Here is a 27,889-nt window from a genome sequence, read left to right as displayed (position 1 = left end):
AGGATGTCTCCAAAGAAGAGACAGGGGCAATAGACATCACTTTTATGCTAGATCAATTCAGCACACCATGATTCTGCTAATGCCATATCTCATGGTACAAATATTGTATTGAAGGTGGTGTGCAGTATTAGTTTTCAGTCACACATCTTGCACTTAGAGTAGAAAGTTACATTTTGGTCTCATCTAACAAACAAAAAAAAAAAAGATTTTCCATGTGATGGAGTTTTTGGCAAACTGTAAATAGTACTTCTAATGGATTATTTTGTTCCTAGTCTATTAATTCCAGATTTATAATCAATCGTTCCGACTACAAAATCTCTGAAATGTGTTACCATGAGCCTCCTTTCCGATTAATCCTGTTCTTGCCAAAGCCTGTAGGATCAGGCGTTTGTCATTGCAGGTCTGCAGTTGTGCCAGCTCTTCTCATTTTCACATGTAGATTGAACAGTGCTCTGTAAGGTTTTCAAAGCATTGGATATTACTTTACAACCCAACAATGACTTAAACCTTTTCACAATGTTGGTCCCTAACCTGCAGGAGTTTGTTTGTTCACTAATGTTTTCTATCAAACCACTGAGGTCCTTAAAGGACAAATGAATTTATAGTTTAGTAACCGGCTGACTTCCAAGGAAAGTTAATTTGACTTGACAACAGTCTACAAATTAATTTCCAAGAACTTGTTTCACACAGGAATATAATCAGTGGCACACTCCCTCTAGCATTCATTTGTCATGTAAATAACTATACATTTTATTATAAAGCACTGCTTGAGGCAAACAGTACAAAAGTTTAAAGCATGCTTAAGTGATGTTTGCACAACTAAGAGTGTTTTTCAGGATTTGAGTTTGCTGGTAGATTCACTCAACAGTCAAGAAAATGTAAGTTTGGTGGAGAAGTTTAACTTTGGACTTTAGAACAACCATATACAATAATAGTTTCTAGTAATAATGACTTCAATTCTGAGAGATGAAACATTACTGAAAACAAAAACAATAATAGGTTTATTAATATTGTTTTTACATAGCAAACACTGTAGGAGCAGCAGAGGACCACAAGTTCTGGAGTATGTAAGTGTGTGTGTATGTATGCGTGTGTGTGTTGTGTTCAGCAGCAGGGAGGAATAGCCGGTCCTGTTTTCTCCTTTGAGTTGGCTACGCCACAGTCACACGGGCAGCTCATCACCAGTGACCAGTAGACTTGAACATTGCTCCAACTTGACAATTTCTCCTCAGCAAAAGGCAAAGAAAACACACTAAACAATCCTTCTTATTGCCCAAACGTTCAGAATAAGAAATAAAAATATTTAAATATTTGGATGGCATTCATTTAATAAAGGGAAACTATTGCCTTCTTTCATCCACAGAGGGTAGCCACATTTTTACTTTATAGTGACTCACTCAGGATCCCTCCTTTTCTACTTAGCTTTCCCCTTGGATAAACAGTTTAAAAGTGCTATAGATGCGCCCCGTCCTCCGTCCAATTAAAAAAAAAAATAAAAGTATTCCTCATTGCCTTTTTATAGGTGTCTTCGCCAGTGAAATATATGTGGCAATTACTTTAACTTTACAACATTTTATACATGAATTAAGGCCAATCCTATTCTTACAGTATGTACAGTACCACCACAAACCATGGCTACATAAAGACACAATTATTTAATTCATAGATCCAGTTGTCTTCTGAAATTATAATGTTAGTTCCTCAGTTTAACTCGATGTGCCTTGAGCCATAACTCCCTCTTGTGTCCACAGTTTGTTTTTCTTTTGCCAACAGCATGTACAGTAGTGATTTAGTTTGTAAACGTGAAAAGCCAAAGAGAAGGTGCCGTTCACTCCTCATCTGTGCAAACCTGAAAAGGATAAACAGAAGATCTTGTGAGGGCTGGCTGAAGACGGATGAGTCTTTTTATTAGCTTTTCAAACAAATAAAATCTTACACATCTATTACACACAGAGATTTTTTCAAAGTGGTTATTTTTCTTAATTTTGATGATTAAGGCTAGCAGCGAATTAAATCATAAAAGTTCTCTTCGAATGTCAGGTAAGGAATATTTTAAAAAGTATACATTAATACATGAATTTTATGGCCATATTATAAAAAGTAAACGAAAATTTCAGCCTTGCTTACATTTAATTAAGTTAGCATAGGTATTTATCAGATACGTTCGAACACTTTCTGTGTCTCTGCAGACAAACGTTCTGCCAGAAATACATACCGGATTCATGACCCTGTACTACTGCTTTGTTCGGTAATGGTATAAACCACATGGAGAATTTATGGAGTATCGACAAGAGCAAGATGACAGACAAGAGAACGTATCAGAAAACTTGGACATTATAACATCTCCGCAGACTCCCAAGGTTGATCAAGTCGTCATGAATACAGTATTTTAGGAAAAACAAGGCCAGACCGAGTACTGAGACTTTATTTTTAACAGTACATGAAAATACTTTTCAATAGACTGTCATTTCTGGATTATTGGTGTGATGTAATATTTCATCTTAAACTGAAATTTGGATTTTCGTGAGCTATAAGCCAATGCCATCAGAAATAAACACTTGAAATAGATAATACTTTCTGTAATTACTCTTTATATTATGAGTTTTATGTATTTTTTTTTTTTTATAAAACTCGAAGGTCATAAAGGGATCTTTGAAATTGAAAGGTAATCTACTTTACCTTGACAAACGGGTGGTCAAGAAGCATGCTGGCTGTCCAGCGGCATTTAGGTTCGCTCTCTAAGCAGTGACCCAGGAAGTCCTTCCCCTCCATGCTGAGCTTCTCAGGGATTGGCGGTTTGTGGCCCATGCCCACTTTGTACATGATCTGAAAGTTGTGCTCGTACTCATGCCAGGGCCTCTGCAGATGCAGATAAACATCACAAAGTAAGTCATTTCTGTGTGGTATTTTTTATTTTTTTAAGTTTTGCTTTGTTGTTCAGGTGAACTTACTCTGGTGGGAAGAAAAGAGGAAGTAAAAACACAACACGTTTAGGCCTACAACTGAAAATAACTTATTTTTTTGGACAGTTTCCATTATGTTAAAAGCAGCTTTAACCACAGTCAGTTTTCACTGAAAGTTTTGCAGAGTGCCTCACTGGTAGTGCGACAAAAGGAAACTTGTGGAACCTTTTTAAAACATTGAAAAATTTACCTTTACTAATTTATTACAAAAAAGTATAGTGGGCTACAAAAGAGTATGAGAACTGCATCAGATCTATGGTTAGTCTTGTTTTAAAAAAAACAAACAATGCTATGATACTTCATGTGTAATGAAATGGAAATATCTTTTACATCCTTGCTTACCTTTCCAGTCACCATCTCAATCAGGACGCAGCCCAGGCTCCAGATATCTGCTGCTCGCCCATGACCTTCCCCCTTTGCTCTTGTGATAACTTCAGGTGCCATATATGCTGGAAAATTTGAACACACAAAATTATAATATAAACTAAGATTGTATTAATGCAATAATGTTGGATAATTTGGTACAAATAGCAGCTTACTATTATTGTTAAATAGATACATACAGCACAGTGTTACAATCTAGAGGCAGCATTTAACTTTGGTATTTTGGCTTCCAGATAATGATTTTATCTTTTAATCTTCAATTGCTCTTGATACTTTATCTTTCAAAAGGTCTTCAAGATTTTTTTCATTTGTGTGCTTCAAATTTTTAAAAAAAGTTGTATACAGAGTAATGTGTAAAGTTTAACAGCTTAGACACGATACAAATGAAGAAGTAATCCTTGACACTTATTGGCAAGTTGTAGTAAAACAATGTTTTTTAGTTTTTATCAAAACGGAGACCGTTTCTACAAATCTCAGGTTTTCAAGGAGCTTCTTACAGAGCTGAGGAGCACAGAAACTAACAGTGTTTCTATCCTGGGAACACTGAGTGATCAGCACTTCTGACATGTATTTCGGCCCAAAGGCTAAATACATGGAAATAATAGAGAATAGCTCTCTATTGCTATTCATAGCAGTAGAGACCAATACGGATATTTGAAATCTTTTTTAGAAATGGTGGATCCAGGGCAATGATATGTTCTATGGTCATCTGCAGCTGACTTCTCCATTTTATAAAAACCATCACAATAATCCAACCTACTGAAAAGAAATGCATATATCAGTTCTTCTGTGTCCTGTTTTGGCAGGAACCCTGTCATTATGACAGAGCTTTTAAGATGGCAGTAGTCATAGACTTAAGGTGGATGTTAACATTTATCATCATGATGACATCAAGGTTTCTTGCACGCTCTGTGGTTTTTAAGCCTCGCCGAGTCTAGATGGTTACCCTTGCATTGTTCAAAAAATAATGACTGCGTTAGGCTGGGAGAAATTCTGACCTGTCTGAATATTATAAATAACAATTTCAAGTGACAAATTAAATATCATGAATAAAGTTGTCTGCCTTCAGCATATATAGCTCTGGAAAAAAAATAAGAGACCACTGCAAAATGATCAGTTCTCTGATTTTACTCTTTATAAGTCTATGTTTGAATAAGATGAACATCATTTTTTTATTCTATGAACATGTCTCCAAAATTCCAAGCAAAAATGTTGTTTTTATTTGCAGAAAATGAGAAATAGTCAAAATAACAAAAAAGATGCAGTGCTTTCAGACCCAAAACAATGCAAAGAAAAAAATTCATATTCATTTAGAAACAACAATAGTAATGTTTTAACTCTGGAAGAGTTCAGAAATCAATATTTGGTCAAATAACAATGAAGTTTCAGTTCAGAGGTCTCTTAATTTTTTTCCGGAGCTGTATATGCTACAAAAGCCTGTAGTGCTATATAATTTGTGCTAGCGGACATCTACAGATATAGGAAAAAAAAAGTGGTTCTAGGATGGAGGCTTGTGGAAACTCAGTTGTGATATTTGTTTGATAACTTCTAAAAAGCTACTGTTGGTCTGCCAAATAATACCTGGACCAATTCAACAGGGATGCAACTCTGAGGCGAGATGCCATTTCTTACCGGCTGTTCCCAGTGTGCTGTTCACCTCCCCTGGCATGGTGTGAGTGTTGTTCCTTAACTTGACTGAGCAGCCGAAGTCGCCCAGTTTAATCAAGCCTGACGATGTGAGGAAGATATTTGCTCCTGTCACAAACAAAAAAAAAAAAACAAAACCCAAATTAATAATATGGTGACTGGTGAGAAAATGCTCCACTTTTTCTTTGAAACATGTCACATGCAGAATAAGTATTTCCATAAATCCAAAGCTGACCTTTGATATCACGGTGAACAATGCCGTGCTCATGGAGAACATTTATGGCTGTAGTGATCTGTTTACTGTAAAGCCTGATCACGTGTTCCTGAAGCCCCAGTCTGGAAACTTCCTCCAGAGTTCCTTCATCGCAGTACTCCATGAAGATGTACATCTCCTCCTACAGGAAAACAAACGCGCGTTCACACCAACACGCTTCAGTCTGCGACACACACTGCCTTGAGCATGTGGAAGGCTCTTACTCGATGGAGCTCCACTCCAAAGTATCGCACAAGGTTTGGGTGTTTGATGCCTTCAAATATTTTCAGCTCATCAGCAGTCTCTTTGATGGTTTTGTGATCATTTGGCTGGAACCGTATCTATATGAAAATAAAATAAACACTTTATCTGTAGCTCTGTTTGTGTGTTCTTTAACATACTGAAGATTTTCTGTGCTACATACCTCCTTCATAGCCATTAGCTCTCCAGTGTCCACATTGATGCAGGTGTACACTTTTCCATACTGACCTTCACCTGATGTTGCATACAAAATTACGAAATTATTGTCTGCAGATGTACTATATCATAACCAGAACAGCAGTCAAACACAGCCATACCTATCTTGTTGCCTCTCTGCCACTTGAAAGTCACCTTCCTGAGGCCAACATGCATGCCGTCAGACTTTGGTGTGTGACACACTTGACCAATTATGTTCCGCTGCTTCATCACCGCATAGCGCTTCTCTTCGAATCTTCGAATGGAGCGACGGACGGCCTCCATTGGGCCCTGCCGGGCTGTCGAGTCTGCCACCACAAAAGGAGAGTCAGCAAAATGGCCATTATGTCTGAGCTAACGAATCAAACTGCTCTGAATGAAGCAAGCTCACCTTTGGATTGGCTGATGAGGGTGCGGAGCTCCCAGCTTCTGCGTGCAGAGCTGTTTGGATCAGCCTTTGGATATGAAGGTTCTGAAACAATCGAAATATTTTTTTTGAAAAGTTGCATACATTTAGGCGAGCAGGTGAATATCTGTCCTGCAGATCAGTGTGAGCTCCCACCTTCCTTGTCCTCAGTGGGGCTCGAGTGGCGGCTCAGTGATTTGAAATGTAATTCTGCTGCAACTGTTGAAAGACGATCATTCTCATGGAAACTGGATACCCTGAGAACAATGAAGGAAAAGTTAGCAACATTTCTCTCCAAACACACACTACTGCCCAGAACAGCAAATTTCAGTGGAAGGGTTTCTCACAAAAAAATAAAAATAAAAATAATGACTTTATAATTAGTAACAATATAATGCACTAGGGGGCTTCTTTGAATTCAATAACTGTGAAAATCTGCACCTTATGAAAACCTGCAAAACCCATTCATCTTTTAAAATAGGCTATCTAACATTTTAAAGTCATGGTAGACTTGACAAAGATGGTATTTGATCCTTTGTCATAATTTCTCATGCATAATGTCAGGAAAACATGTAGTTGTGAAACAATTACTAGAAATTTCAATTACATCAATTATGATTAATCCATGTTTTACGTATTAAGCAGAATTTTTCTTTTATAAGCTTTGGAATTTTTCATTTTTAGATAAATGACAAACAGAAAAACAAAACCCACAAGCAGCTGAGCATGCATTAGAGACAGTCACAAGGTTAGACAGATATTATCCCACTCACCAATAAGCCATAACCAAATGGAAGCAGAAGTCACTATAAAGCAGAATATTATCTTACTTGCTGCAGTAAGATATTATTCATTTTCATTCCATGCACAACAACCAGTCTTCATATGACCAGTGATCAGGATTAGTCTAATTAATGTTTGGGGGATTTGCAAAGCTTTGGATAAACTTTAATGGCTGAAAAAGGTGAAAAGACGTTATATTCTTAGATTTTATGAAATTATTATAGAACTTTAAGTTCCCTGCATGTGTGTCTTCCAGCACATAAATATAAAACCGAACCATGCTATAGTCGTAAAATCAGTGACAAAACCAAAAAAGAAAATGCCTCAGCGTTAATAACTTTTAAAACCTAGAAATCAAAATGCTTGACGTTACTTTTAAATAAAAAAAGGAAATAAAAAATTCGAACATCTGCCACTTCAGATTGATTTAGCAAAGATAATTAATAGAAGTTTGTCAATGAAAGCTAATAATCAACCAATTAAAATATACGAGTACATGGAAGAGATGCAGTTGAGGTCTGGTGACTCTATTTGACCGATTTTTAGCTCTGCTGCCAATGATGAGTAAACAGCTGTCAAACCACTCCAAAACATGATCCGTTTCCTCAATAGTTGAACGCATCATAAGAAAACATGAGCAGGTTGCAAATGCACTCTAGTATCAGGAAGGTTTAAAGAGGAAAACTAAATTATGCGGCGACGTCTGTGGTTCATCTGAGAGAGGTTGAGACTTTCAGCAGATAAAAGGACGGCTGAACACATTACAGCAGAGCATCTCTGTTCAACCTCAGTCATTGCGGAACATGCTGGACTCAAAGTGGTCACAGTCTTTTGGGAATCTTAGGTAGGCAACATTTCCTTAGGCAACACAGATAGACAGCCATTTTCTGGTAATGCTTTCTATGAAAACTGCTAATTTATAGCGGATGCTAAAGACAAATTAAAAGCATGTTTTGTTTTTCAATATTAATGAAACCTGTTTAGCAGAGAATGCCTTGCAGAGAAGCAGCATCAAGTCGCTTCTGCTCCTGGAATATATTAAATATTATTTCTAAAGTCATTTATTTATTTTTTTCTTTTGTTAATTTGAGGTCAAGGCTGTACAAATATTGGATATTGGCCACAAAATCTGTGTGAAGTAGTAGCCTTTTTTATCCAAAAAAAAGAAAAAAAGTGCCATGGGTCCATCATTAGAATCAAAATCAAAACATGAGACAGTTCCTCCATCAGTGTGGAGAACCTGCACAACGGTTTCGGTTTGACACTGCAACGCTCACAGTGTTATTCAGGGGGCAAGGCTACCTGACATCGCTGGGGCTGCTGCTGGGTCTCATGGGGCTGTGCTCCCCTGAGCCCTGAGGGATGGGCCGAGGGCCGTTGGGAACCAGCTGGTTCCGCAGATCACAGGGAAGGCTTCGAGAGCTGTGTGGCGAAAAACACAAACTGAGGAGCGCTGGCTTGAGAGGGGTACGCAGTTTGTTTTAGGATGTTTGCCGATGTACATGTGTGTGACTGGTTGTGGAACAGACACACTCACTCGCTCACACTTTAAATGTATGGAAAAATGAAAGAAAAAGCAGACAGTGTCTAGAAAATGCAAAGAGCTGCTCAGCTATAGCAGCAGAACTCAAGAAGCAGAGCATGCACACCAAAAACCAAATTATAACAACCTAAACTGTGGTGACCTACTTGAAATTTTCAGCACTGGGGATAAACAAGTTGGGGTTTGGTGGGTCGCTGTGGCAGCGAACTGGAGCAGGAACCTTTACAGGCCGAGGACTATTCCTGGGTGCTGGGGAGTGGGGGGAAATAATATTAAAAATCACATCTCCTACAAAAAGAAAATCTTGAACTCTTTACAGATTCAGTAACAATGCTTATAAGCTAGAATTAGCCTTCCTTCCTTTTTATCCAGGGATGAGCTTGGTCGCGTTTTCAGCATCAAGTTGTTCCTACATTATGTCTGAAACCTTTATGTGACACTTCACATGTACTATAATAAAAATTTAACAGATTTGATCAATGGCATCTGTGGGATTTAACTTAAAGATGCAGCCAAAGATTTACCAAAAAACAGTGGGATGTGACGAAAACCAGCAAGGACAAAAGAAACCAAAAAAAAAAACCTTAGAAAAACATGTTACAATGTCACATTTTTATGAGTCCAGAGTTATTCATAGGACTGCTTTCTTCATCTAAACTTAGCCAACACTAGCAGAATACAGTGTTATGCTGTTGGCACCTTTGTAGCCAACAGCATAAATGCTACATATGCAATCAAATTGTTAGCTGACTGGAAGAAAAAAAAACAATAACAAATAAAAAACAACCAAATGACAAACATGATGTTTTAAATAGCTAAAGTATGTTTACTCAATCGTGCAACATAGAGCAGAGCAGGTTACTGAATGTAAAGACAAAGTTTAAACTTAAGGACCTAAATATCTTTTGAAAATTGATCATTTTTTTTTTTATATATACAGAAATATTAATACTAAAGGTATTTTTCATCTCCCTTGTTTAAAAACAATTATACTATTACTGTTCTTGGTTGCTATTATTATTCAGTCGGTTATTTTACTTTGGAACAGAAATGACATAAAAATATGACAATGATGATGATTCTGACTTTGCAAACCTCAAAAGCAAAAATGGCATGTCAGCATCTACTGCAGAGTGTTGACAGAAACTATGAAGTCATCCAAAATTCATAAAACAAGTGCCTGCACAATTCAGATTGTAACCGTGTCTGGAAAGAGAGCCAATGTGGGACACCAATGAGATGCTGAGCCGAGGAAACAGTCAGCTTAAAATAACAGGAAAGGTTAGAAAACTCACTCACAGTAAAGTAGCCTAGAGGGCAGAAAACACGATGTTGTTATATAGTTTAGTTACAATTACTGTAACTAAACAAACAAAACTTCTGTTATTTATCTTCCTATGACAACAAACTTGCAGTATAAAAGAAACTAAAAATCTATCTTAAACCAACATCTTACATCACAAGGGAGCATCTTACCAAAGTACAGGCCAGTAACGGGGCTGTGAGGTTTTCCAATCACGTGTCCAATACATTCATTCATCAAAGCTTGCAAGCTCTGCAGAAAGATCTTTTAATTAATACAACTGTCCAATCTAAGCACAACTTCAGCACAGATATAAGATAAAACACAAAGGCGAAGAAGATAATCGGGTAATCTCACCAGGAAGTCATCCTCTGGTAATGCCGATATGAAAGCAGGTTCAATTGCCTGAAGAAAGTCAAAACCCTGAGTCGCCCACCTGTAGAAGAAAGAACATGTTTGAAGATTTGCAATAACGCTTTTTCTTGTTTAATCTGTAGGTGAACAATTGCTCTATTAATTATGTCACAAATGTATGAGATGATTGATGTGGGTTCCGCATGTTTTTAATTGTAGGCAAAGCTAGGAAATATAAAATAAATCCACCTGAAGTAGGAAATAAAACCTATTTAAGGGGACGAACTAAAAAGCAGTTCTTTGATATTTTTTTTTGGTAGGAGGTTGCAGTAATATTAGCAGGTTTAACTTCGTAATGTCACATTATTTCCATGAGTATCCCTTCAAGATGCCCTAATATTGGCAGATTGATTCATTATTGTTTTCAACAAAAACAGCATTAATAAGCTGCAGTGCTGGAAGCCCAATCGAAACCAACTGAGGTCTGTTCGTTACCAGTAGCAACAGAAAACAGGCAGTGCATGAAGTGTTCAAAGGAGGACTTATTAATAATATCTGACATTATTAAAAATTGTTTTAGCAGGAATAGTCTTCATTGTTGCTAATTAACACTGTGAATGTAAGTGTACAGTGCACAGACTAACAAGTGACAAGTAATATCAAAATAAACAGTAAGTTTGTGTTATCCCAGAGCATTTAATTTTTTTATATTAAAGGTAAAGCTCTGTGTTTTTAATAGCGTTCATATCAAAATGAGTAAACAAAACACGAGCCAGAACTCAGCTCCTACCAAAAGCACCTGGATCCTCTCTTGGTTAGCAGGGGACCCAGCTTGGAGGAAAAATAAATAAACTAAAACACAAAAACAAAACAAATGCAGCACACTCTGAACTCTTATAAAGTTTAACTCATGAGTGTTTTTGATCCTGAAGTAATTTTAAGGAGAAGAAGAGAAAGATGTATTATTTTGCTCCTTGAGAGTGATTTTCTAGATGCAGAGAAAGTACTTTGATTCCTATGAACATCCGAATCCTGCTCGTGAATAATTAAGTTCAACATATCTGGGTCACTATCATAGAGTCTCACCTGGGCTTGGTGCCTCTCCCACTCTCACATTTGGTCAGGACATAGTTCATCCATTTGCGTGCAAAAGCTATGTATTGCTCCCCAATCCTCTGTCGGAACTCTCCTGACATCAGACGGACCACCTCCTTGTGGTACTGTTTTTAAAAAATGTAAATGAATAATAATAATAAAAAAAAATAAAAAACACAGTAAAAGGTTAGACGTTTTCTAAGCATGTTGACTGACAGAGTGGTCTTTGTTCTCACCTCAAAGGCAAAATTGTAGCCCTGTATCATTGCTTCCCTGTAGTACTGATGCAGAGTGGCTGACTCGGATTCCTCCACCTCGGCCTCAATCTCTGTGGTGAACATGTACTCCACTCGGTCGATGGCTGTGCTTATTTTGATGCACAGCTGCAGGGCTTTGTTCTGCAAGGAGGGTTTAAGATGAAGATCACTTCTTCATTGTTTTAATCACACAAGCATTCAAAACAACTGAAGACTTTGAAATGGATTGATTATAACATCCTGGGTTATAATCAACCACATATAATCACACTGACTGCTGCAGCTGTGAGTGGAGGCAATACCTCTATAACTAAGCCTGGGTGAGACTGGTACTCATAGTCTCATTCTATATAGCTGCATTATAGCAATATAGAATATAGCAAGAAAGAGATGTGAAAGTAGGACATTGATACACAGCTGTCTCTGCAACTACACAGAGGATATGCAATACCTTGAGATCTTCCAGAGCGCTGGCAATGAGAGGCTGGCTGGATGTTTGCTCCCGGCTAAGGGTTAGCACATCCTCCATGGATAGCTGGAAAGCCTTCCGCTGGGCCACCAGGTGAGCTGACTGCATCACAATCAAGAGCAAGTTCTCAACCTGAAAACACAGTAAAAACAGGAGGAAATCATGTAAACACCAAACGTGCAAACACTTACACAGATATCTAATCAGAATTTCTTCAATACCTTCATAGCTCTTAGAGTGTCAATGGCTTCCATTTGTGGGACCAGTTTGAGGAGCTTGCCATCCCACAGCGCCCACGCAGGATCTGTAGTGGCGCCCCCTGCTCCGTGTTTGCTCATGAGCAGGTAGGCATCATCCTCAGCCATCTCGTCGGGCTCTTTGGAACAGTCCTTGCCAGCGGCGGCATTGAGAAGCTGCAGGATGAGAGGCCGCTGATCCTTCAAGCCACAAGGCACGAAAACCTGGAGCTCTTCCAAGCCTGGAATCTGAATCTGAGATGGAAACAAAGAGATAAGAGTTGAAGACGAAGGGAATAAACTGATAGGTGAAAAATGAGCAAAAGCCAGAAAGATCAAGCCCACCTTGACATAGTTTTTCTTTTTTAGTGCCTCGAGAAGACAAGGCACCCCACTGGTGATGCTAAAATCTGCAGCAACTTCCAAATCCTGTACAGTATGGGGCAAAAAAAAGTATTCAAGTTCTTTAGTCAAATACAGACAATAAGCAAGCACACACAAACTAAAAAGCTAGATTTACGTAAAAGATTTTATTTCTGGTGATTCTCACCTTGCGGAGCATTTTGGCAAAACCCAGGGCCTTGGACGCCCGTTCCCTGGCCTCATGGAACAATTCTTTTAAAGAACGGCTGGTTTCAATAACTGAACGCCTGCCAAAAAAAAGAAGCAAAGGGAGAAAAATAAACTAAAGAAAATGTCATTTTTCAAAAATACTTTTAAATATGAATGGGATCCCCCTCAACCTGATCTCATCCGAGGCCGTGCTGTCATCTGCACTTTCCCAGAATTCATTGCCACTTTTCTGCAAACCAGCATCAAGAAACTCTCCAGTAGACTCCAGCAGCATCCCAGCAATGTTGCTGCAAAGACAATAACAGTCCTATTATTATATGGGTTGATGGGCTCCTCCAAACAACTCTTTATTTGATGTCAATTATGTTTTCTGATATACTTGTATTCCTGCCCTCCCAATTTTTCCATACAGTTTTTTTACTGCCACAAATAATGTATTTTATTTTCCAATAAAATGCATAATTGAGAAAAGGGGAAAAAATTATACCTTTTTTTTCCATTTTATTTTTAGGCACTCTAGTATCTAAAAGTATTTTTGCTGCATTTGCAGTAGATGTTTCCCTACATCTGTGCAGAAGATGTTGGGGAAGATGTTCAGGGTGAAGCATTACATTGTGTTGGTGTTTCAGCTAAAATCCTAACAAAATACAGTAACGATTGCATTTGGAAACTGTCAAAAACATGGAAAAAGTTAGCGCACAAATGAAACTGCTGCGACTAAAACAAGAAGTTGATCGTTTTTAATTTAAAAGGTTTATACTTATTTTTAATTTCAAATTGCCAGTCTTTTAAAGACTCAAATATTGTGATTTTGTTTGTTTTCAGAGCCATTTTCTAAAGGAAGAATTAATATCGGTTTTCCTCATCAATATGAAGCACACAAAAAACAACTACAAACTGAGCTAAAAAAGTGCTGAAAAAACTTAAAGTGAAATGGAAGAAACATTCTCCTTAATGACCAGCAGGGGTGTCAATAAAAAAAGGAGTGATTTATCTAAGAAAACGATCTTCAATTATTTCTAATTTCGAACACATTTAATCACTAGTTTGACAATAATGAATATGGGCTACTACTTCTCTGTTGACTTGATGCTATCAAACACAACATTTTTTATTTATTCATTTGTATCCTATTCTGCTGCTTCTGATTTCATTTGAAGAAACCAGTAGACAGAAAACCTCTCAAATGAAAATACTGCATGAAAACCCTCGTGAGGGACAGCAAAGCTGGTTCTCATTACTGTCGCTGTTTGAATAAAATATTGCAAAGCAACTGGATATACTCTTGTTTCCAATAGTAAGCAAATGGAATCTGTATTAATGTTGATGCATATTCTGGTGCTGTAGAATGACTGATTGCGCTGAAATCTGAACACATTTAACCTGAACTCACCAGAAAAGTTCTCCGGACTGCGCCTCGCCTCCTCGGATGTAAGGAGTGATGACCTTTGTGAATTGCCATTCCTCCTCTAACAGGTTCTTTAAGCTGTGAGAGGCCTGAGGCAGCTGCTGCAGCATCCTGATCCAACTGCGCATATATTCAAAATAAACCTGCAGAAACAAGAGATGGCACACAGCCACATGGTTCTTACTTATGCACAACTACCGACTGAAGAGTTTTCAATGTTTTTTTTTTGTTTTTTTTTTACAAGAATTCCACATTTAAGGTAAATCCCCCACTAAACCTTAAAACAAGGGAAGAAAAAATTTGAAGAAATACATACAACCAACATCTTGTGGAGATCTTCTTCAAAGTCGTCTATATTGGCATTCGTTTGCAGGCCTTGACCATCGTTTACAACGCCGCGCAGCATAAACTGATAATACTGTTTCATCAGCAGGCCTCCTTTCAGAACCTCCTTGCACTCTCGCACCAGCTGCTTGATGCTGAGCAGTGAGGGGTCTCCAGCGGGCCTCTGTTCCAGTCGCAGTTTAAGGCATTCGTGAATAACATTGAGGAGGACTCTGCACAGCACGAGGAACGCCGGTCGGAAGGATGGGAGATCCATGTCCCGCAGGTCCTCCCAGGACACCTGGTCAGCTCCGTGCTCCGGATCAGTCTGACTGGACCAGGACATGTGGCGGGAAAGCTCCGGCAGGTAATCGCTGTACAGCATGGGGTCTGGGAGGTCTGCAAACTGCATGTAGAAGGCACACAGAAAAAAAACCTATTAAACACCTCATCTCCACAACATGTTTATACAATATGGCTCTTCCGTCTGATAAACGTCATTCAGAACTGTGTTCTTGCGGCTAAACATTCAAAGGAAACAATGGACACGTCTCCTGCTCCCTCACATCTTAACCTTCAGCTTTCAGATAAGGTGATACTTCACTCTAATTAAGATCATAACTCATGTTTTGTTCCCCTTCCCTCTATTTGTGCTCATCTCATTAAAGCACTGTGTGTTGTAAACCCTGAGCTGAGACCACTTTTACTCTTCTCATTGGTGGGAACTTCTCTAATTTATGTTTCACTAAACTGCTAACATGATAACAATATAAAGTAGCTCTAGGGCTGCTTTTAGTCCTCAACAACTTCAGACTGCAAACGCAATTTCTAAAATATTTGTGGAGAACACTGATAAACAAAATAGATAATCTACGTTTCTCTTGGCAGTTGAGCATGTCCGTTACTTTGCTGATCCACTTATTTGCAGAAAAAACTGCATGTAGCTGAAGAGGCTAATTCAGATTGTATCATTTCCAAAAGTGAACACAAAAGGTTCATCAGCTTTCCTAGAAGTGCAGTTTGTGAAAATGTTTTATTTTTAACCAAGATAATAATTAATCTGGCACAATGTTATGGATATTGTTTAGAGCTGAGAAAGATATCAAATTGCAATTGTCACTGCAATCACAGCTGCAAAGAACAGCTTAAATGTGATATTTGGACGGCTATAAAATGCATGAAAGCTCTGCTATCCAATAATAAATTTAACACAGAGATGAATTTTTCCTGTCCTGTATGATTAAAACTAGTTTTGATAGAGGAGCACTGATCGATTGGTCAGGTGATCAATGGGACCCAATGTCCTTAATTTTGGGTGATCAGCCTATACATACGTATGAAACGGATCTTGTTTACGGTACTTGTGGAAAGGTCTGACAATCATATTGTGAATTAATCTATGTATGTTTGTATTGTTTTATGGGTATTGCTCAATGTTTTTCAAAAGAATAAGATTGAAACATCATAGATGTATGTGACCTTAACACCTAACAGAGTCAGTTTAACATAATTTAAAAAACGAGACATTGGTGATCATCCAGAAAACTGCAAGCCGTGCAACTCTAAATATCTTAGTAACCAAGATCAGAAAGCTCAAACAGAATGGTAGAAAAGTGGATTAATTGCAATCAAAATCCCCAATGCAATATTTAACAACAATATTGCAAAGTCTTTCTAAAATTGTGCAGCCTCAATAGGAAATTTGATGCTTGATTCTAAAATGTTTATGCAAGTTTACTAACTTACAAACTAAATGACCAGTCTCTATTTTCAATGAGTTTTGTTTAGGTGTAGAGAGAACATCAAACAAAACACTAAACACTGATTTACATCTAAATGAATGAATTTAGTGTTTTATCCTCCTCAAAGTCAGACGAGCTCACAAAATCAAGAAATAAACTTGTTACAAATACTTATGATCTCAGCTTGGTAAACTTTTAAAGCAGACCAGTCCTGACAATTAATTTCTCCACCACTAAGGACAAGATCAAAAGGCTGCCAAAGGAAGTAGAGGATAACAGATCTGCACCAGTTAGTGTATTTTGTGTGGTTAGATTGAGAAGAACAATAAAATAACCATCTGTCATCAGTTTAACAGTGGCATTGAGTGGCCAGCAGCTCCTAAGCATCTGTCTTTAGGATCATCTACTAATGAAAATATTTTACTGGCTTTGAATGTGATTAAGAAAAATGCAGGTCTTTACACTCACAGAAAAATATGTAGTAATTTGGAAAGCAAGACAAATTCTAATCAGCCACATGTTGGTAGCTAGAGTTTGATCAAATACTGCTGTCCTGGGCAACAGACAAAGTAAAAAGAAGTGTTTCACGGATATTAAGAAAAAAAAAATGCACCATTTGATCCTTTCTCACCACTTAATCTTCTTGGGTACAAGTGCACACAGAGATTTAGTGCAGTGGGATTTTTTTTGTTTTGTTTTTCTTATATTTTATTACTTATGTTTATTTTGAATTGTACAGGTTATATTTAACAATAAAAGTGGACAATGTTTTTCACACAACAAAATCCTGGCCTCCGTTTTCTTGTTTTGTTTCTTAGATTTCTCCGTCGTCAGAAAATTAATGGGTTGGATGTAGAAATGTAAATAGCTATACAACAGTTCTGTGAAGTGAAAGACGTTTGACGGTCTTACCTCCAGTGCAGGAGTGTGTCGAAGCAGCGCCGCTCTTGCCCTCTGGAGAGAGCGGTCCATCAGTTTGTGCAGCCGAAGTATCAGTTTACGCAGTCCCATCTGTTTCAGAGCTTTATCCACAAATGGCCTGTAAATAGCTGTGGGGCAAAACACATCACCTCCAGCAGCCGCTTCTGCACTTCCAGAAATGGCAGCCGGGAGGAACTCCTCCTCTGACAAGAGGCGGGAAAATTTAGGCGTCAAGATGGGAGACAGTTCTTCATCTGCAAGATTTCCAACTTCCACGTCATGTTCTCCATCCTCAGCGTCACTTTCGGGAGTAAAAGTGGCCGTTGAGTCGTTCTCCTCATCTTCCTCGTTCTCTTCTTCATTTCCACGGGAGCAGCGAGGTGAGGGTATCTCGAAGACTGGCCACCCGATACGCGACAGATCATGGAGCCCCAACACCGTGGCCATAACTCGCAGCTTCTGGTTGAGGTCCTGGGTGATGTTGAGCCAGAGACAGAGCGCCTGCACTCTGCCTTGGAAATCTCGAGCTGCGTATTTTTCATAGTCCTTCTGAAGAGCCTGCAACGAGGGGTACAAAGCTTCAACAGACTCCAAGAGTTCCATAACCTTCTTGACCTGCTCAAAGGCCAGCCGCTGGCGTTGAAGGTGCTCCCTGCAGTCGACACCAGAGCCTAGAGGCTCAGCGGCGTTCATTGTGGACGAGGGGAGAGCACTGAACCCCCAGGTGTCTACTCCACAGTGGTTGGTCTCCGCTACAGCAAATGATTTCTCCTCAGTCGAACAGAATTCCTGCATTGTTTGCGACTCCAAACACTGAGCTCCTTTCAGGCTGTCATAGTTGACCTTAAAGTGCAGCACTTTATTGATGATATCTGGGATAGCTTTGCGTTCAGTGAAGAGAAAAAGATCCTGATCACTGGTGGAACGCCTTTCATGCCATGCCTGCAGCTCCAACCAAATGACCTCATTGTTGTGCCCCATGAAAGCCATGTTCTCCAAACCCCTTTGCTCCTTCTCCTTCCTCTTAGAGGACATAGATGTGAGCTTGAGCAGCAGGCGCAGAGTTTCAAAAAACTTGAGGCGGTCAGCAGGACAGTCAGTCCTGGATGTTTGCCGGTGGGTCCGTATATGAGGCATAGTAACAGGCAGCTTACAACTGCTGCAGCCCAGGCTCAAGTAATGTTTTCGTGGATCCATGCTGAAATGGCCAGACTTTCCGAGTGGATCTAGCATGAAAGAATCTTCAAATGTCTTCTTGTGGTCTCTCTCTGTAGAGCGAAGTGTGGCCCTCTGCTTTTTGCCCTGCTTATAGCTGACCTCCTCAGTAGTCTCGACTGGCTTGGAACTCTCAATCTGGACAGATGGGCTAAGATCTACTGGATTTCAAAGCAAACACCGAAGTCAGGACAGTGGAGGAATTTTCTATAACCTCTGACGATATCAGCTTATAAACTTACGTTTGTTTGGAGATCGTCCAGCACCTCTAGACTGGCCACTCCTTTGTTTGGCAAACATGCGTTTCATCTGACGTTGGGTATAAGGAGGAGATGTGCCATAAAGGCTTTCGTCTTCCTCACTATGAAAGTCAGAGGAGTCATCAAGCTCAGAGTTCTGTTGGGACACATCTTCTGTCGGCTTGGCCTGCCTGTGAGGAACATATGAAAGAGTGAAATACAAATTATCTGGGCGTGAATTGGAGTTTTATATTTACAGAATCAAAACTAAATTGGAAGAGATGCTAAAGTAAGTGTTCACAAGTCAAATCGAAAGCAAAACCTTAGGGATCAAAAAGAGCAAACTGTCTTCAGTAGGTTGCACCTCCTCTAAAGTAAACCTCCTCTAAGTCAAGCCAGACATTTTGGCTCAATAATAACGACACTGGATCTCTGCAGCAACCAAAAGTAGAGTCTGGCGACTTCCTAAATGTATAGCAGTCTAAAGATGTTCAGATAGGATAATAACCTATGGTGAAAATGACAGCTCAAGCAGCTGAGTATTATCATCATCATTAACTCTGCCTGCTATGTCAGCAAGTTTTCCAACGATTTTCAGTCAATTCTGGGAACAACACTTTTTAAAAAATGTATAAACTTGAAATGGTGAATTGATATATATATATATATATATCTCAAGTATATCATGTGTGTTTATTGTTGTTAGTGTCAAACAAAGACCAAGTAACAGGGGAGATTACAATTTGGGCTTTTTGCTTCCGAAGCATGAAGAAGCACAACAATCCCCATAGCTTAACAGTAGGACAGCTCTGGTGTCAGAGTTCTAGTTCAGCTGACTGTTCAGGTTCAAAGTTTCATAACAAACTTTCACAACATGGTGACAGTTTTAACAAATATGGAAAAAAACATTTTTTTATTTTTTTTATTTAAGTTATATACTCCAGCTTGAACAAAATGCAACTACATAGGATTTTTGAGAAGTCTGGATTACTTCATGCATATTTTGCAAGTTGGCTATGACTGTTACTGGTGGGGAGAGACATTTCAGTAACCTAAAACTAATAGTAATAAAAAAAAGTAAGCAACCTATTTGCATACAGTATGCAGACTGCTGCATTTAAAATTCACTAGCAGTAAATATTGTGCTAGTATCAGTATTGGACCAAAGAAAGCAAGGCGGTTGCAAGCCTTTAAAATTGTTACGATTTTGACTCAAGACATTTTAACAGCAGCTGCAAAGGGGGGCCCAATTTCATTTTTTGTCAAGGGGCTCAAGATTCCTGGCAACGCCCCTGCCTCTGATCCCAGTATAATCAATGACTTCTCACAACAGGAAGGTTAGGAAAAACTTTTTCAGTTCTCCAGGTTTATCAACTTTCTATTTTAATGATGTTTTACTCTTCACAAGTCAAAATTGAAAAAAATTGATAAACCAATCACAAATATTGAGATGGGTGTGACTCTACTCAAAATGAAATATACAGCTTTATGAAATATGAAAAGCTGACTGCAGAAATAAGTCAAGAAACATGGTTTGTAAGGCTTCCCTTTGGGAGCCAAGAACAAAGGGCACACTTTCCCAGATTACAATGTCAAGAGCTTTGTCCCCCAATGTTTTTCTTAAGCGTTTTTAATAGGATTAGAAAGAAAGGCCGGGGAGCTTGACCATTCCCCCTCCCAAAAAGAAATATAAGAAAGACACAGATGAAGAGTTGAATGAAAATGGGTTACATCTATGCCAATCCCCATGACTCTCATCATTAATCATCTAACGGAGAAGCATTCCCCAACACGTGCCTGTTAACATCTGTGTAGTGAAAACATAAAGGGTAAAGGCTGGATCCCTTTCCCCGGGGAGAGAGGTGGTTAAAAGGAGGCGAGGGGGGTAATCCGGATATCAGTCGCTGAAGCTTTTTGAGGAGGCAAAGAGAGAACATCCAGATTCTATTGCCCATCTGCCCCAAAACAGAATATGTCAGACAAACACACAATGAGTCTGCAGGCAGCTGTAGACGGACATGTAGGGTAGACGGACACCTGCTGCCAAATCTCTATGTGCAAGTCTAGAAGTACCAACTAATTTAGAGGCGATGAAGAGATTAAACGCAGATGGAAAATTTTGAAGATTTTAAAAGTAATATAGTGATTTTAGAGGTTTTGTCCTTTTTTGTTGAAAGTGTTTGTATTTGTGCAAACATGGAATACATTCTGGACCCAGGACTGAGAGCTGTCCAGTCACAGCCCATAAAGCGGAAAAGAAATCATAATGTCATAGAATTTTTTTTTTCTTACAATAAAATCACATTTTTCTCATGATTTGCCTAGTTCCAAGCCGTTATGCCAAACTAAACATATTTTAAAATTTTGAATAAGAAATGCCAATGAACAGGAACAAAACACAAGCATAATATTTTTTGCCATGTTAATATAATATGTTTATTTTATAATTGGTTTTCCGCAGTTATCTAGTATTAAATGATGTATGGTAATATATAGATACAAATAGTGCAACAGATATAAAATTTAACCATTTCCAGATCAAATCAGTAACCTTCATATCATAAACAATCCTAAATACAAATCATAGATCATGGATGGATGAATAGTGTATGCACAATCCATACACTAGTATATGGATAGTGAATACACTATTCATAAATATACATACCTAAATAATTTTTTTGTCATCCATATGATAGTCATCAAGTTTGTACTTGCTGTAACTGCATATATCTTCTCCAAAATCTGAGATGCATATGGTGTCTTGATTTGAAATAGGGATATATACATATGATCTTCAAGTTGCCTATGAAAAAATAAATAAAAAATCTCACACTCTGGTTTCATGTGCAACACAAGGTGTCCTTTTTTCCACTTGAACATCTGCCTCCCGAAATGTCTGCGCCATAAGGAAAGACACAAGTGGGCCAAGTAATCCATCTTGTGTCAGAAGAAATCCCACTTAAAGCAGCAAAATCACCTTAGACAAAAAAAAAACTGTCGCCCTGTAATACTGCAACTACGTATTTTACAAACCTGTTGAGCAAGTAAACATTTGCTGTGTCTGTCACAATAATGATTAGGCAATGTAAACATTGAATCGATATGCAACACCACTCAGAGTCTGAAGATAAAAATAGCCCATGAATACGAGAGAGAATTAAACTAAGTTTTAAAAAGAGATGCTTGTCGTAGAAGAGCATGACTAAATCGTTCAGGAATGAAATAAGAACCAGTGACGCCATCACGGCTGGTTGTTTGTTAGGTTACCATGGGACATTTCAAGCACACAGTGTACAGAAACATCAAAAGATGAGAAAAGATTTTTCAGATATTTTTTGAAAGAAATATTTCTCTAAACCCACGCACAAACTGCACAGAGAAAGTTCCAGGGCCTTTGTGTCCTGCAGTTCACCACAACCACACTATGGTCCTCAAGCTGCTCCCTGCTGGCTGCCACTAGTGAATTATCACTGCAGATGGTGTCTGGCTGCTCTCAATGGCTCATCTGATGCCTCATTGGGAGTCCAATAAAGGCCAGAGGAATGCTCGTGCCCCCGAGCAGTAGTACTAAGTGAATAATAAACAGCACCAAATCGAAAGTCTTTTCTGAATAGCGACAGAAGTGCCGATACCGAAGGCTGCCAGAGTCAGGGGGGGCAAGGGGGGCTGACCTTTGACACCAACCATCCACCCTATTGTACAAGCAGGGGGACTCTATTGTGTTGATGTGACACGTGGCCCGAGAGGCCCACAGCTGAATGCCACACAGCTGGTTAGTGAGCACACTTGCTTACAATGACCAAACTAAAGGGGATTTTTGTTATATTTTTTTTTTTCAGGGAGAGGAAGAGAAGGAAAAGGTGGCTGGAGTTTTGTAAGAGCACACGTTGCTCTAATTAGGTCAAGCAGGCATAGCTGAAGCTCTGCAGGCTGAGCACATACTTTGATTACCCCCCACTGCAAAAAAAGCATGCGTCCACTAGCTACTGCTTTCAGCCCCAGTTAACTGCTGGTGTTGTGCCAAAAAATAATAAGGAAGAAAAAGTGTGTGCACTCGTAATCTCTTCCATATGGAGGCGTACCTCATGCATTCTGCAGCATGAATCACTGATCCCGTTTGTACATACTGTGATTAGAGGGCAGAGAGAAGCACGGATCAGTCCTCGGATCAGAGTTCGTCAGAATTCACAAACAATGAGCACAACGTACTTGACCACACCCATTTGCTGGAACAGAGCGACACTGCCAGGATTGGACCTCCCAGCCTCTCCAACATGCAACTGTGCAAAGTATGCTGTTTACATGCAACAGCAGAGATCTTTTTTTTTTCTGCACCATATCATGTCTAATGCATAGCTAAATTACAGAGCAACTAAAGTAGAAAATAAACTGTTGTAAGGCCACAGTGGAAGCCAAGACTAATAACTCCACGTCCCATGGCATAAATAAGGAGACTTTTTGCAAACTGTTGTTAACTGAATAAGTCAGTGATTTCTATCCATCTTCTGCAACTTGCATCCTCCAATGCAGACCATGCAGCTGTCTCCTCTACCTTTTAAACTCATTAGGAGACTGTGCCATCATGAGCAGCATGTACAGCTTTCACTTTCATTTGCAGGCATGTGCATTGCAAAGAAAAATAAAAAAAATCAAGAAGACAAATCCAAGATGTGTCTATGATTTGCATCTCTGCATCAGCTGACCAAGTTTTTAAACACAGAGATACTATTGTCACAAAGGAAATGACAGATTATAGAGACAGAAGGTGAGAAAATTAGGTTTTTTTCTCAAAAAAAAGCAGGTGTGGGCAAAGATAAGATGCAGCTAGGAAGCATTGGAGGAGCATCCATCTACGTTCTGCAGCCTGTACCAACAGCAAATGTAGACATTGAGTTCTACCCAAATAGAGAGGCTCTGAGGCTCTAGGCAGCAAACTGCAGCACACAGTGCACCACATCCTGAAATCTCTGGAATGCCTGTGAGCCACAATGTCTTCAGACTTACTGAGGATGAGGCATTATTGACAAAGGACCTCTGTACTTGCAGAGATAGAGATAGCCTTCAATTGCAAAGGGAGCACATAACTCATCATAACTCATCTAGCTGTGAGTTTGAACTGAGCTACCACGCTCGACAAGTGGCGCAAAATAAAATTTTGCTTTGCGTGAATGCGTGCAGGGAAACAATTTCAGCCTTAAAATGCAGTTTATTTGCAGAACTCTGCACTTCGTGAAAAAGAATAGGAGTGTTGGTTCATTGCATAGACTGTGCATCTACACTTTCCAATAAAAGTGGAAGACAAACATGCACCAATCGATTGTCCAGGGGTTCTGAATCAGCCAATTTTTGTCTAATTGTCAGGCCAAATGCTAAAAACACTGATATATATATATATATATATATTTATATATATATATATATATATATATATATATATATATATATATATATATATATATATATATATATATATATACATATGCACTGATTAGCTTTCTCTGTGTAGATGCCAATCTTCTGATTTGGTATTCTAAGGACTAACATGTGAGCAATAAAATGCAAGTCATTTTTATAAGAGTGGTAGTTTTGAAAAAGGCTTAAAACGAAAGGATTACAACATTGTTCCCAGTTATGAATTGAAGAAAACATGTTTAATGTTTATCTATGGAGTTTATGACCAAAAATAGTGGGAGCTGTTTTTAATAATCATTTGAGCATTTAAAAAACATGAATATATATATATATATATATATAACTGTTCAATATAGGATGTCCCAACCACTAATCTGAATTAATCAAGGGAAAATAGTCGTTTTCAATCTCTGGTTGGTGGATAGGAGCATCTCTACTGTTTGTTTCAATTTCAAAGTAATTAGAAAAGAGACAATGCAGAGTTGCAGTTGCAGGAAAGCAATGTTGGCTCCCACGGATTTACTTTGACTGCAGAGACTAGCAAATAAACCATTTTAAACGTGAAATGGCTGCTTCTTTTCTTCCCACTGATATGTGCATCTCTTTTTTTGTTGTGCTGTTAAGACTTTAATGAAAAATAACATATTTAAGGATATGTCCTTCTGCGCATGAATGGAAATGCATTTTGTTTTTCATTAGAAAACATTCATTTATTTTAGTTTAAGTAAAACATGCTCACGCTATCAAAGCACATAGCACAATAGCAAAAAGGGGAGCGTGTCAGATCTCAAAAACTGAAGTTGGAGTCATAAATCCTGATCTCTATTGGTAACGGGGTATCAAATGGTGCACAAAATAAACCTGATTTTGAAGTAAAAGCAAATGCATTGAGAGTGGGTCACACTTATAGCTATTATTTTTCATGCAATTGTACTGGACAGCAAAAACATCAACATGGCCAGCATTGCACAATCACTGAAGCTGTTTATGTATTCACTTCGACTAAGTGGCCGCAGGTGGCAATAACAACTGACCTATGCTCAATCATTAGTGAAATAAACCACTAAAAATGCTCTATTTGTTTACTCAAAATTGAGATTGTGGCAAATGACAAGACTTGATTCTCTATGAAAAATATCCTCAAAGTTGCTTTCAGTGCAAACAAGCGACTGCTTGTAAGGAGAAGGGAGGAGAGGGGAAGACATAACAGCGGATTCCTGAGTATCTGTCGGGGAAAACACGCAGCAGCATTTCCTTAAGGAGAATTGCATCCATGGCAAACGTTTAAAAACAACTGAATTTGTTCACCTGCGAGCATGCAGAAATGTTGACCGGAATCATGCAGGGTGATAAAAATAAAACAAAAAACAACCATTTGTATCTGCAAATATCAATAACAAATGCATAAACTATGCGAATATATGTGACAGCCAAAAAGGGTATAAATGCACAAACCGTGCAGGAAAGGTGCGAAAAGTCTGGATTAACAACAACAGTGAGAGCAACATGCTAGCTGAAGTCAGCAAAGTTTGTGGGTCGCGGTTATGATGAATTACAAAGTCTGGAAAGCTAGAGTAACAACTAAAGCGCCTCAAAATCCACATTATGAACACATTTTAACCAAATCTTACAACCTGAGTTCTGTCTATGTGTGCAGACCAACTCGCTGGTGAACAATAAACTGTCAGGCTACATGAAGATGTTAGCTAGCTGCTCCCTAACATGTCGCTTCACAATTCTTCCCGGTGTTACCTTTATCGCTCGCAGAGCATCCCCCTCTTCGCTGTGGACACAAATAATCCGCAGAGGTTCGGATATCCGCATAAATGTAGCAAGCCCCCACCCCCTTAAAAAGTTTACAACTCCACTGTTGCAAATGCAATAACTTGCACACTATTTGACAGGAAGTCGATTTTGATGGTGTACGCGAGCGTTCCCATAGAGCTTAAACGCGGCTCCCTATTTGGCAAGGCGAGCTACTGCTGGTGAAGAGTCTGTTCAACAAATCCAACATACCTGCTCGGTTTGTTGCGATCCGGAGGCTCCATAGCAAACAAGTGGCTTCTTGCTCCTACCCGTGCATGGACCACACCATCTCTGATTGGTATCTGACACACTTTGCACCGATCGATCTTTGCACTGGAGGTGGATTTTAGTCTCTTTAAATCACTTTCTGTCCGCCGGCACTGTAGACTCTCGCTTGTGCGTATGCTGTCGCCATCTTTCCAACGTTCATTGAGGAGGAGCGCCACAGCCTTTCATGACTACGGCAACACGGATAGGTCATTTCTGCTGTCATATCAACTGAGAAAGGGGAACTTGTTATTATCGTCAGAGTAGAGTCACTATGAATCAATTGTCAAAGATGAGTAGTCATACTTGGGATGATTTGTTGAGTATTTCCTAATTTCTCTACATGAATTGGAGCTGAGATTTTTAGTGAATTGGCGGAACACAAATAAACGAAATTGAAATGCTCTTGAACTTTTCACATTTTGAAAAATAACAAAAACAAATTAACGCATAATTCGAAGGAACATTATATACTACTTACACGTTTTCAAAAAAAATAAAAATCAGACAAATGCCATGCGGATGCCTTGATAAAAATTGGTAATTGGTAATCCGCCAGTGAAATTTTAATCTCAATATCAACGAATGTGTTCCGTGCAGAGCTCAGATGTTTGTTAGAGAACTTTTCTGAACAACAAGCATTATGAAGAACAAAGGACATTATTGAAATTCCTCTCCAATAGTCAGGTGAGATAATATCCTAACAAAACAATAACTGTGCCCTTACAAAACGTGGGAGAATTGTTGACAGAAAAACTAAAAAAAATCCCCTCTGCAGTTTACTGCAAGACATGTAGGGGGCACAATAAACAAATCTAAGTTGTTCTGGTCAGTGGGGACAAATATTGAAACCTTTGGCCTAAATGCAAAATGCTAGTTGCCTAAAAACAAACATGCTGAATATATAATCCTCATTACATAACGTGTTGTGTCAGCATGATGCTGTGGAGATGTTCTTTTGGTGTTGGACAAATAGTTGATGACAAAATAATGACACTAAATGCAGATCAATCCTGGAAGACAACTAGTTAGAGAGCACAAGAAGCTTGAGACTGGAACATAGGTTCAACTTCCAACAGAATTGTTACCATAAATATACAGCTAAGACCTACAATAGAGTCTTTAGGTCAAAGATGAAATTCAAACCTTGCTTAATTACTCAGAATGTCTTACATTTTAACCTTTCAGATTATTCAATTTTAGTGACTCACATCTCATATGGTGAATTGTGTTCAACTTTGCTTAAAAATACAATCTGGCCAAAGTTCATTTCCTCACTTCAAGGAAATGCTTGGGAAAAAATTAAAGTATCAAGGATAAGTTATAAACAAGTTATAACAAGTTCAGTTAAGACACTGAACATGCTAAACAAAAAAAATAAAAATAAAAGTATATATTTATTTATTTAAACCCTATTAAGAAATAGAAGCAGTTAGACAAAACTCTAAACTGCAATCTAATCTCTTGTTCTTGTAGCACTGCACATATTCCTCTGGAGAATGATGATACACAGTAATGCAAATATGAAGCTTCATAACATGACATTTGTGAGTTATTTTTGAAGAACAATAAGAACTAAACTCACCCATTTTGGTATAAAAACAGCTATTTGTGGCAAGTCCTGTACTTTTAATGCAGCCTGCCAGATACATGTGAAATGTTCAAAAACAAAAATGTTGCATTTTTATGGTTTCTGAGGCTACCTCGTGTAAAATAAAGGACAGTTTTTAATTTGCAAAACTTTACATAAACTTAATTGTTAATAATCTGCAACTCATCACTTTAGATGCGACAGAGATAGTGTTTAGATGGTGCTCTTACCAGCATTAC

General features: G+C 38.6%; 1 protein-coding gene across 4 annotated transcripts; it reads right to left on the bottom strand.

The window, feature by feature from the left end:
• Nucleotides 1–978: 978 nt before the first annotated feature.
• On the bottom strand, nt 979–26,441 carry map3k4 (mitogen-activated protein kinase kinase kinase 4). 4 transcript variants are annotated; one of them, XM_044135813.1, is made up of 27 exons: nt 26,366–26,441; nt 26,003–26,290; nt 18,575–18,762; nt 17,109–18,493; nt 14,447–14,860; nt 14,116–14,273; nt 12,893–13,009; nt 12,700–12,799; nt 12,495–12,578; nt 12,135–12,404; nt 11,896–12,045; nt 11,424–11,585; nt 11,179–11,312; nt 10,096–10,174; nt 9,912–9,990; nt 8,582–8,684; nt 8,195–8,314; nt 6,266–6,366; nt 6,095–6,175; nt 5,826–6,011; nt 5,672–5,742; nt 5,472–5,588; nt 5,230–5,389; nt 4,980–5,102; nt 3,306–3,412; nt 2,680–2,859; nt 979–1,849 (listed from the first exon to the last, which is right to left on the bottom strand). In XM_044135813.1, exons 2-27 carry the CDS (start codon nt 26,032–26,034, stop codon nt 1,829–1,831), a joined length of 4,722 nt encoding a protein of 1,573 aa, XP_043991748.1. In that variant the 5' UTR covers nt 26,035–26,290; nt 26,366–26,441; the 3' UTR covers nt 979–1,828. The 4 variants fall into 4 exon arrangements, with proteins under 4 accessions (XP_043991748.1, XP_043991747.1, XP_043991750.1 ...); XM_044135812.1 differs by having other exon boundaries at nt 26,003–26,402; XM_044135815.1 differs by lacking the exons at nt 26,003–26,290; nt 26,366–26,441 and adding an exon at nt 25,739–25,857.
• Between the last annotated feature and the right edge of the window lie 1,448 nt (nt 26,442–27,889).

This window comes from Gambusia affinis, linkage group LG13 (assembly GCF_019740435.1).
Source record: "Gambusia affinis linkage group LG13, SWU_Gaff_1.0, whole genome shotgun sequence".
In the NCBI taxonomy this organism is placed as follows: domain Eukaryota; kingdom Metazoa; phylum Chordata; class Actinopteri; order Cyprinodontiformes; family Poeciliidae; genus Gambusia; species Gambusia affinis.
Note: the sequence above shows the minus strand (reverse complement) of the source record. Positions and strands in the feature narration are given on the sequence as shown.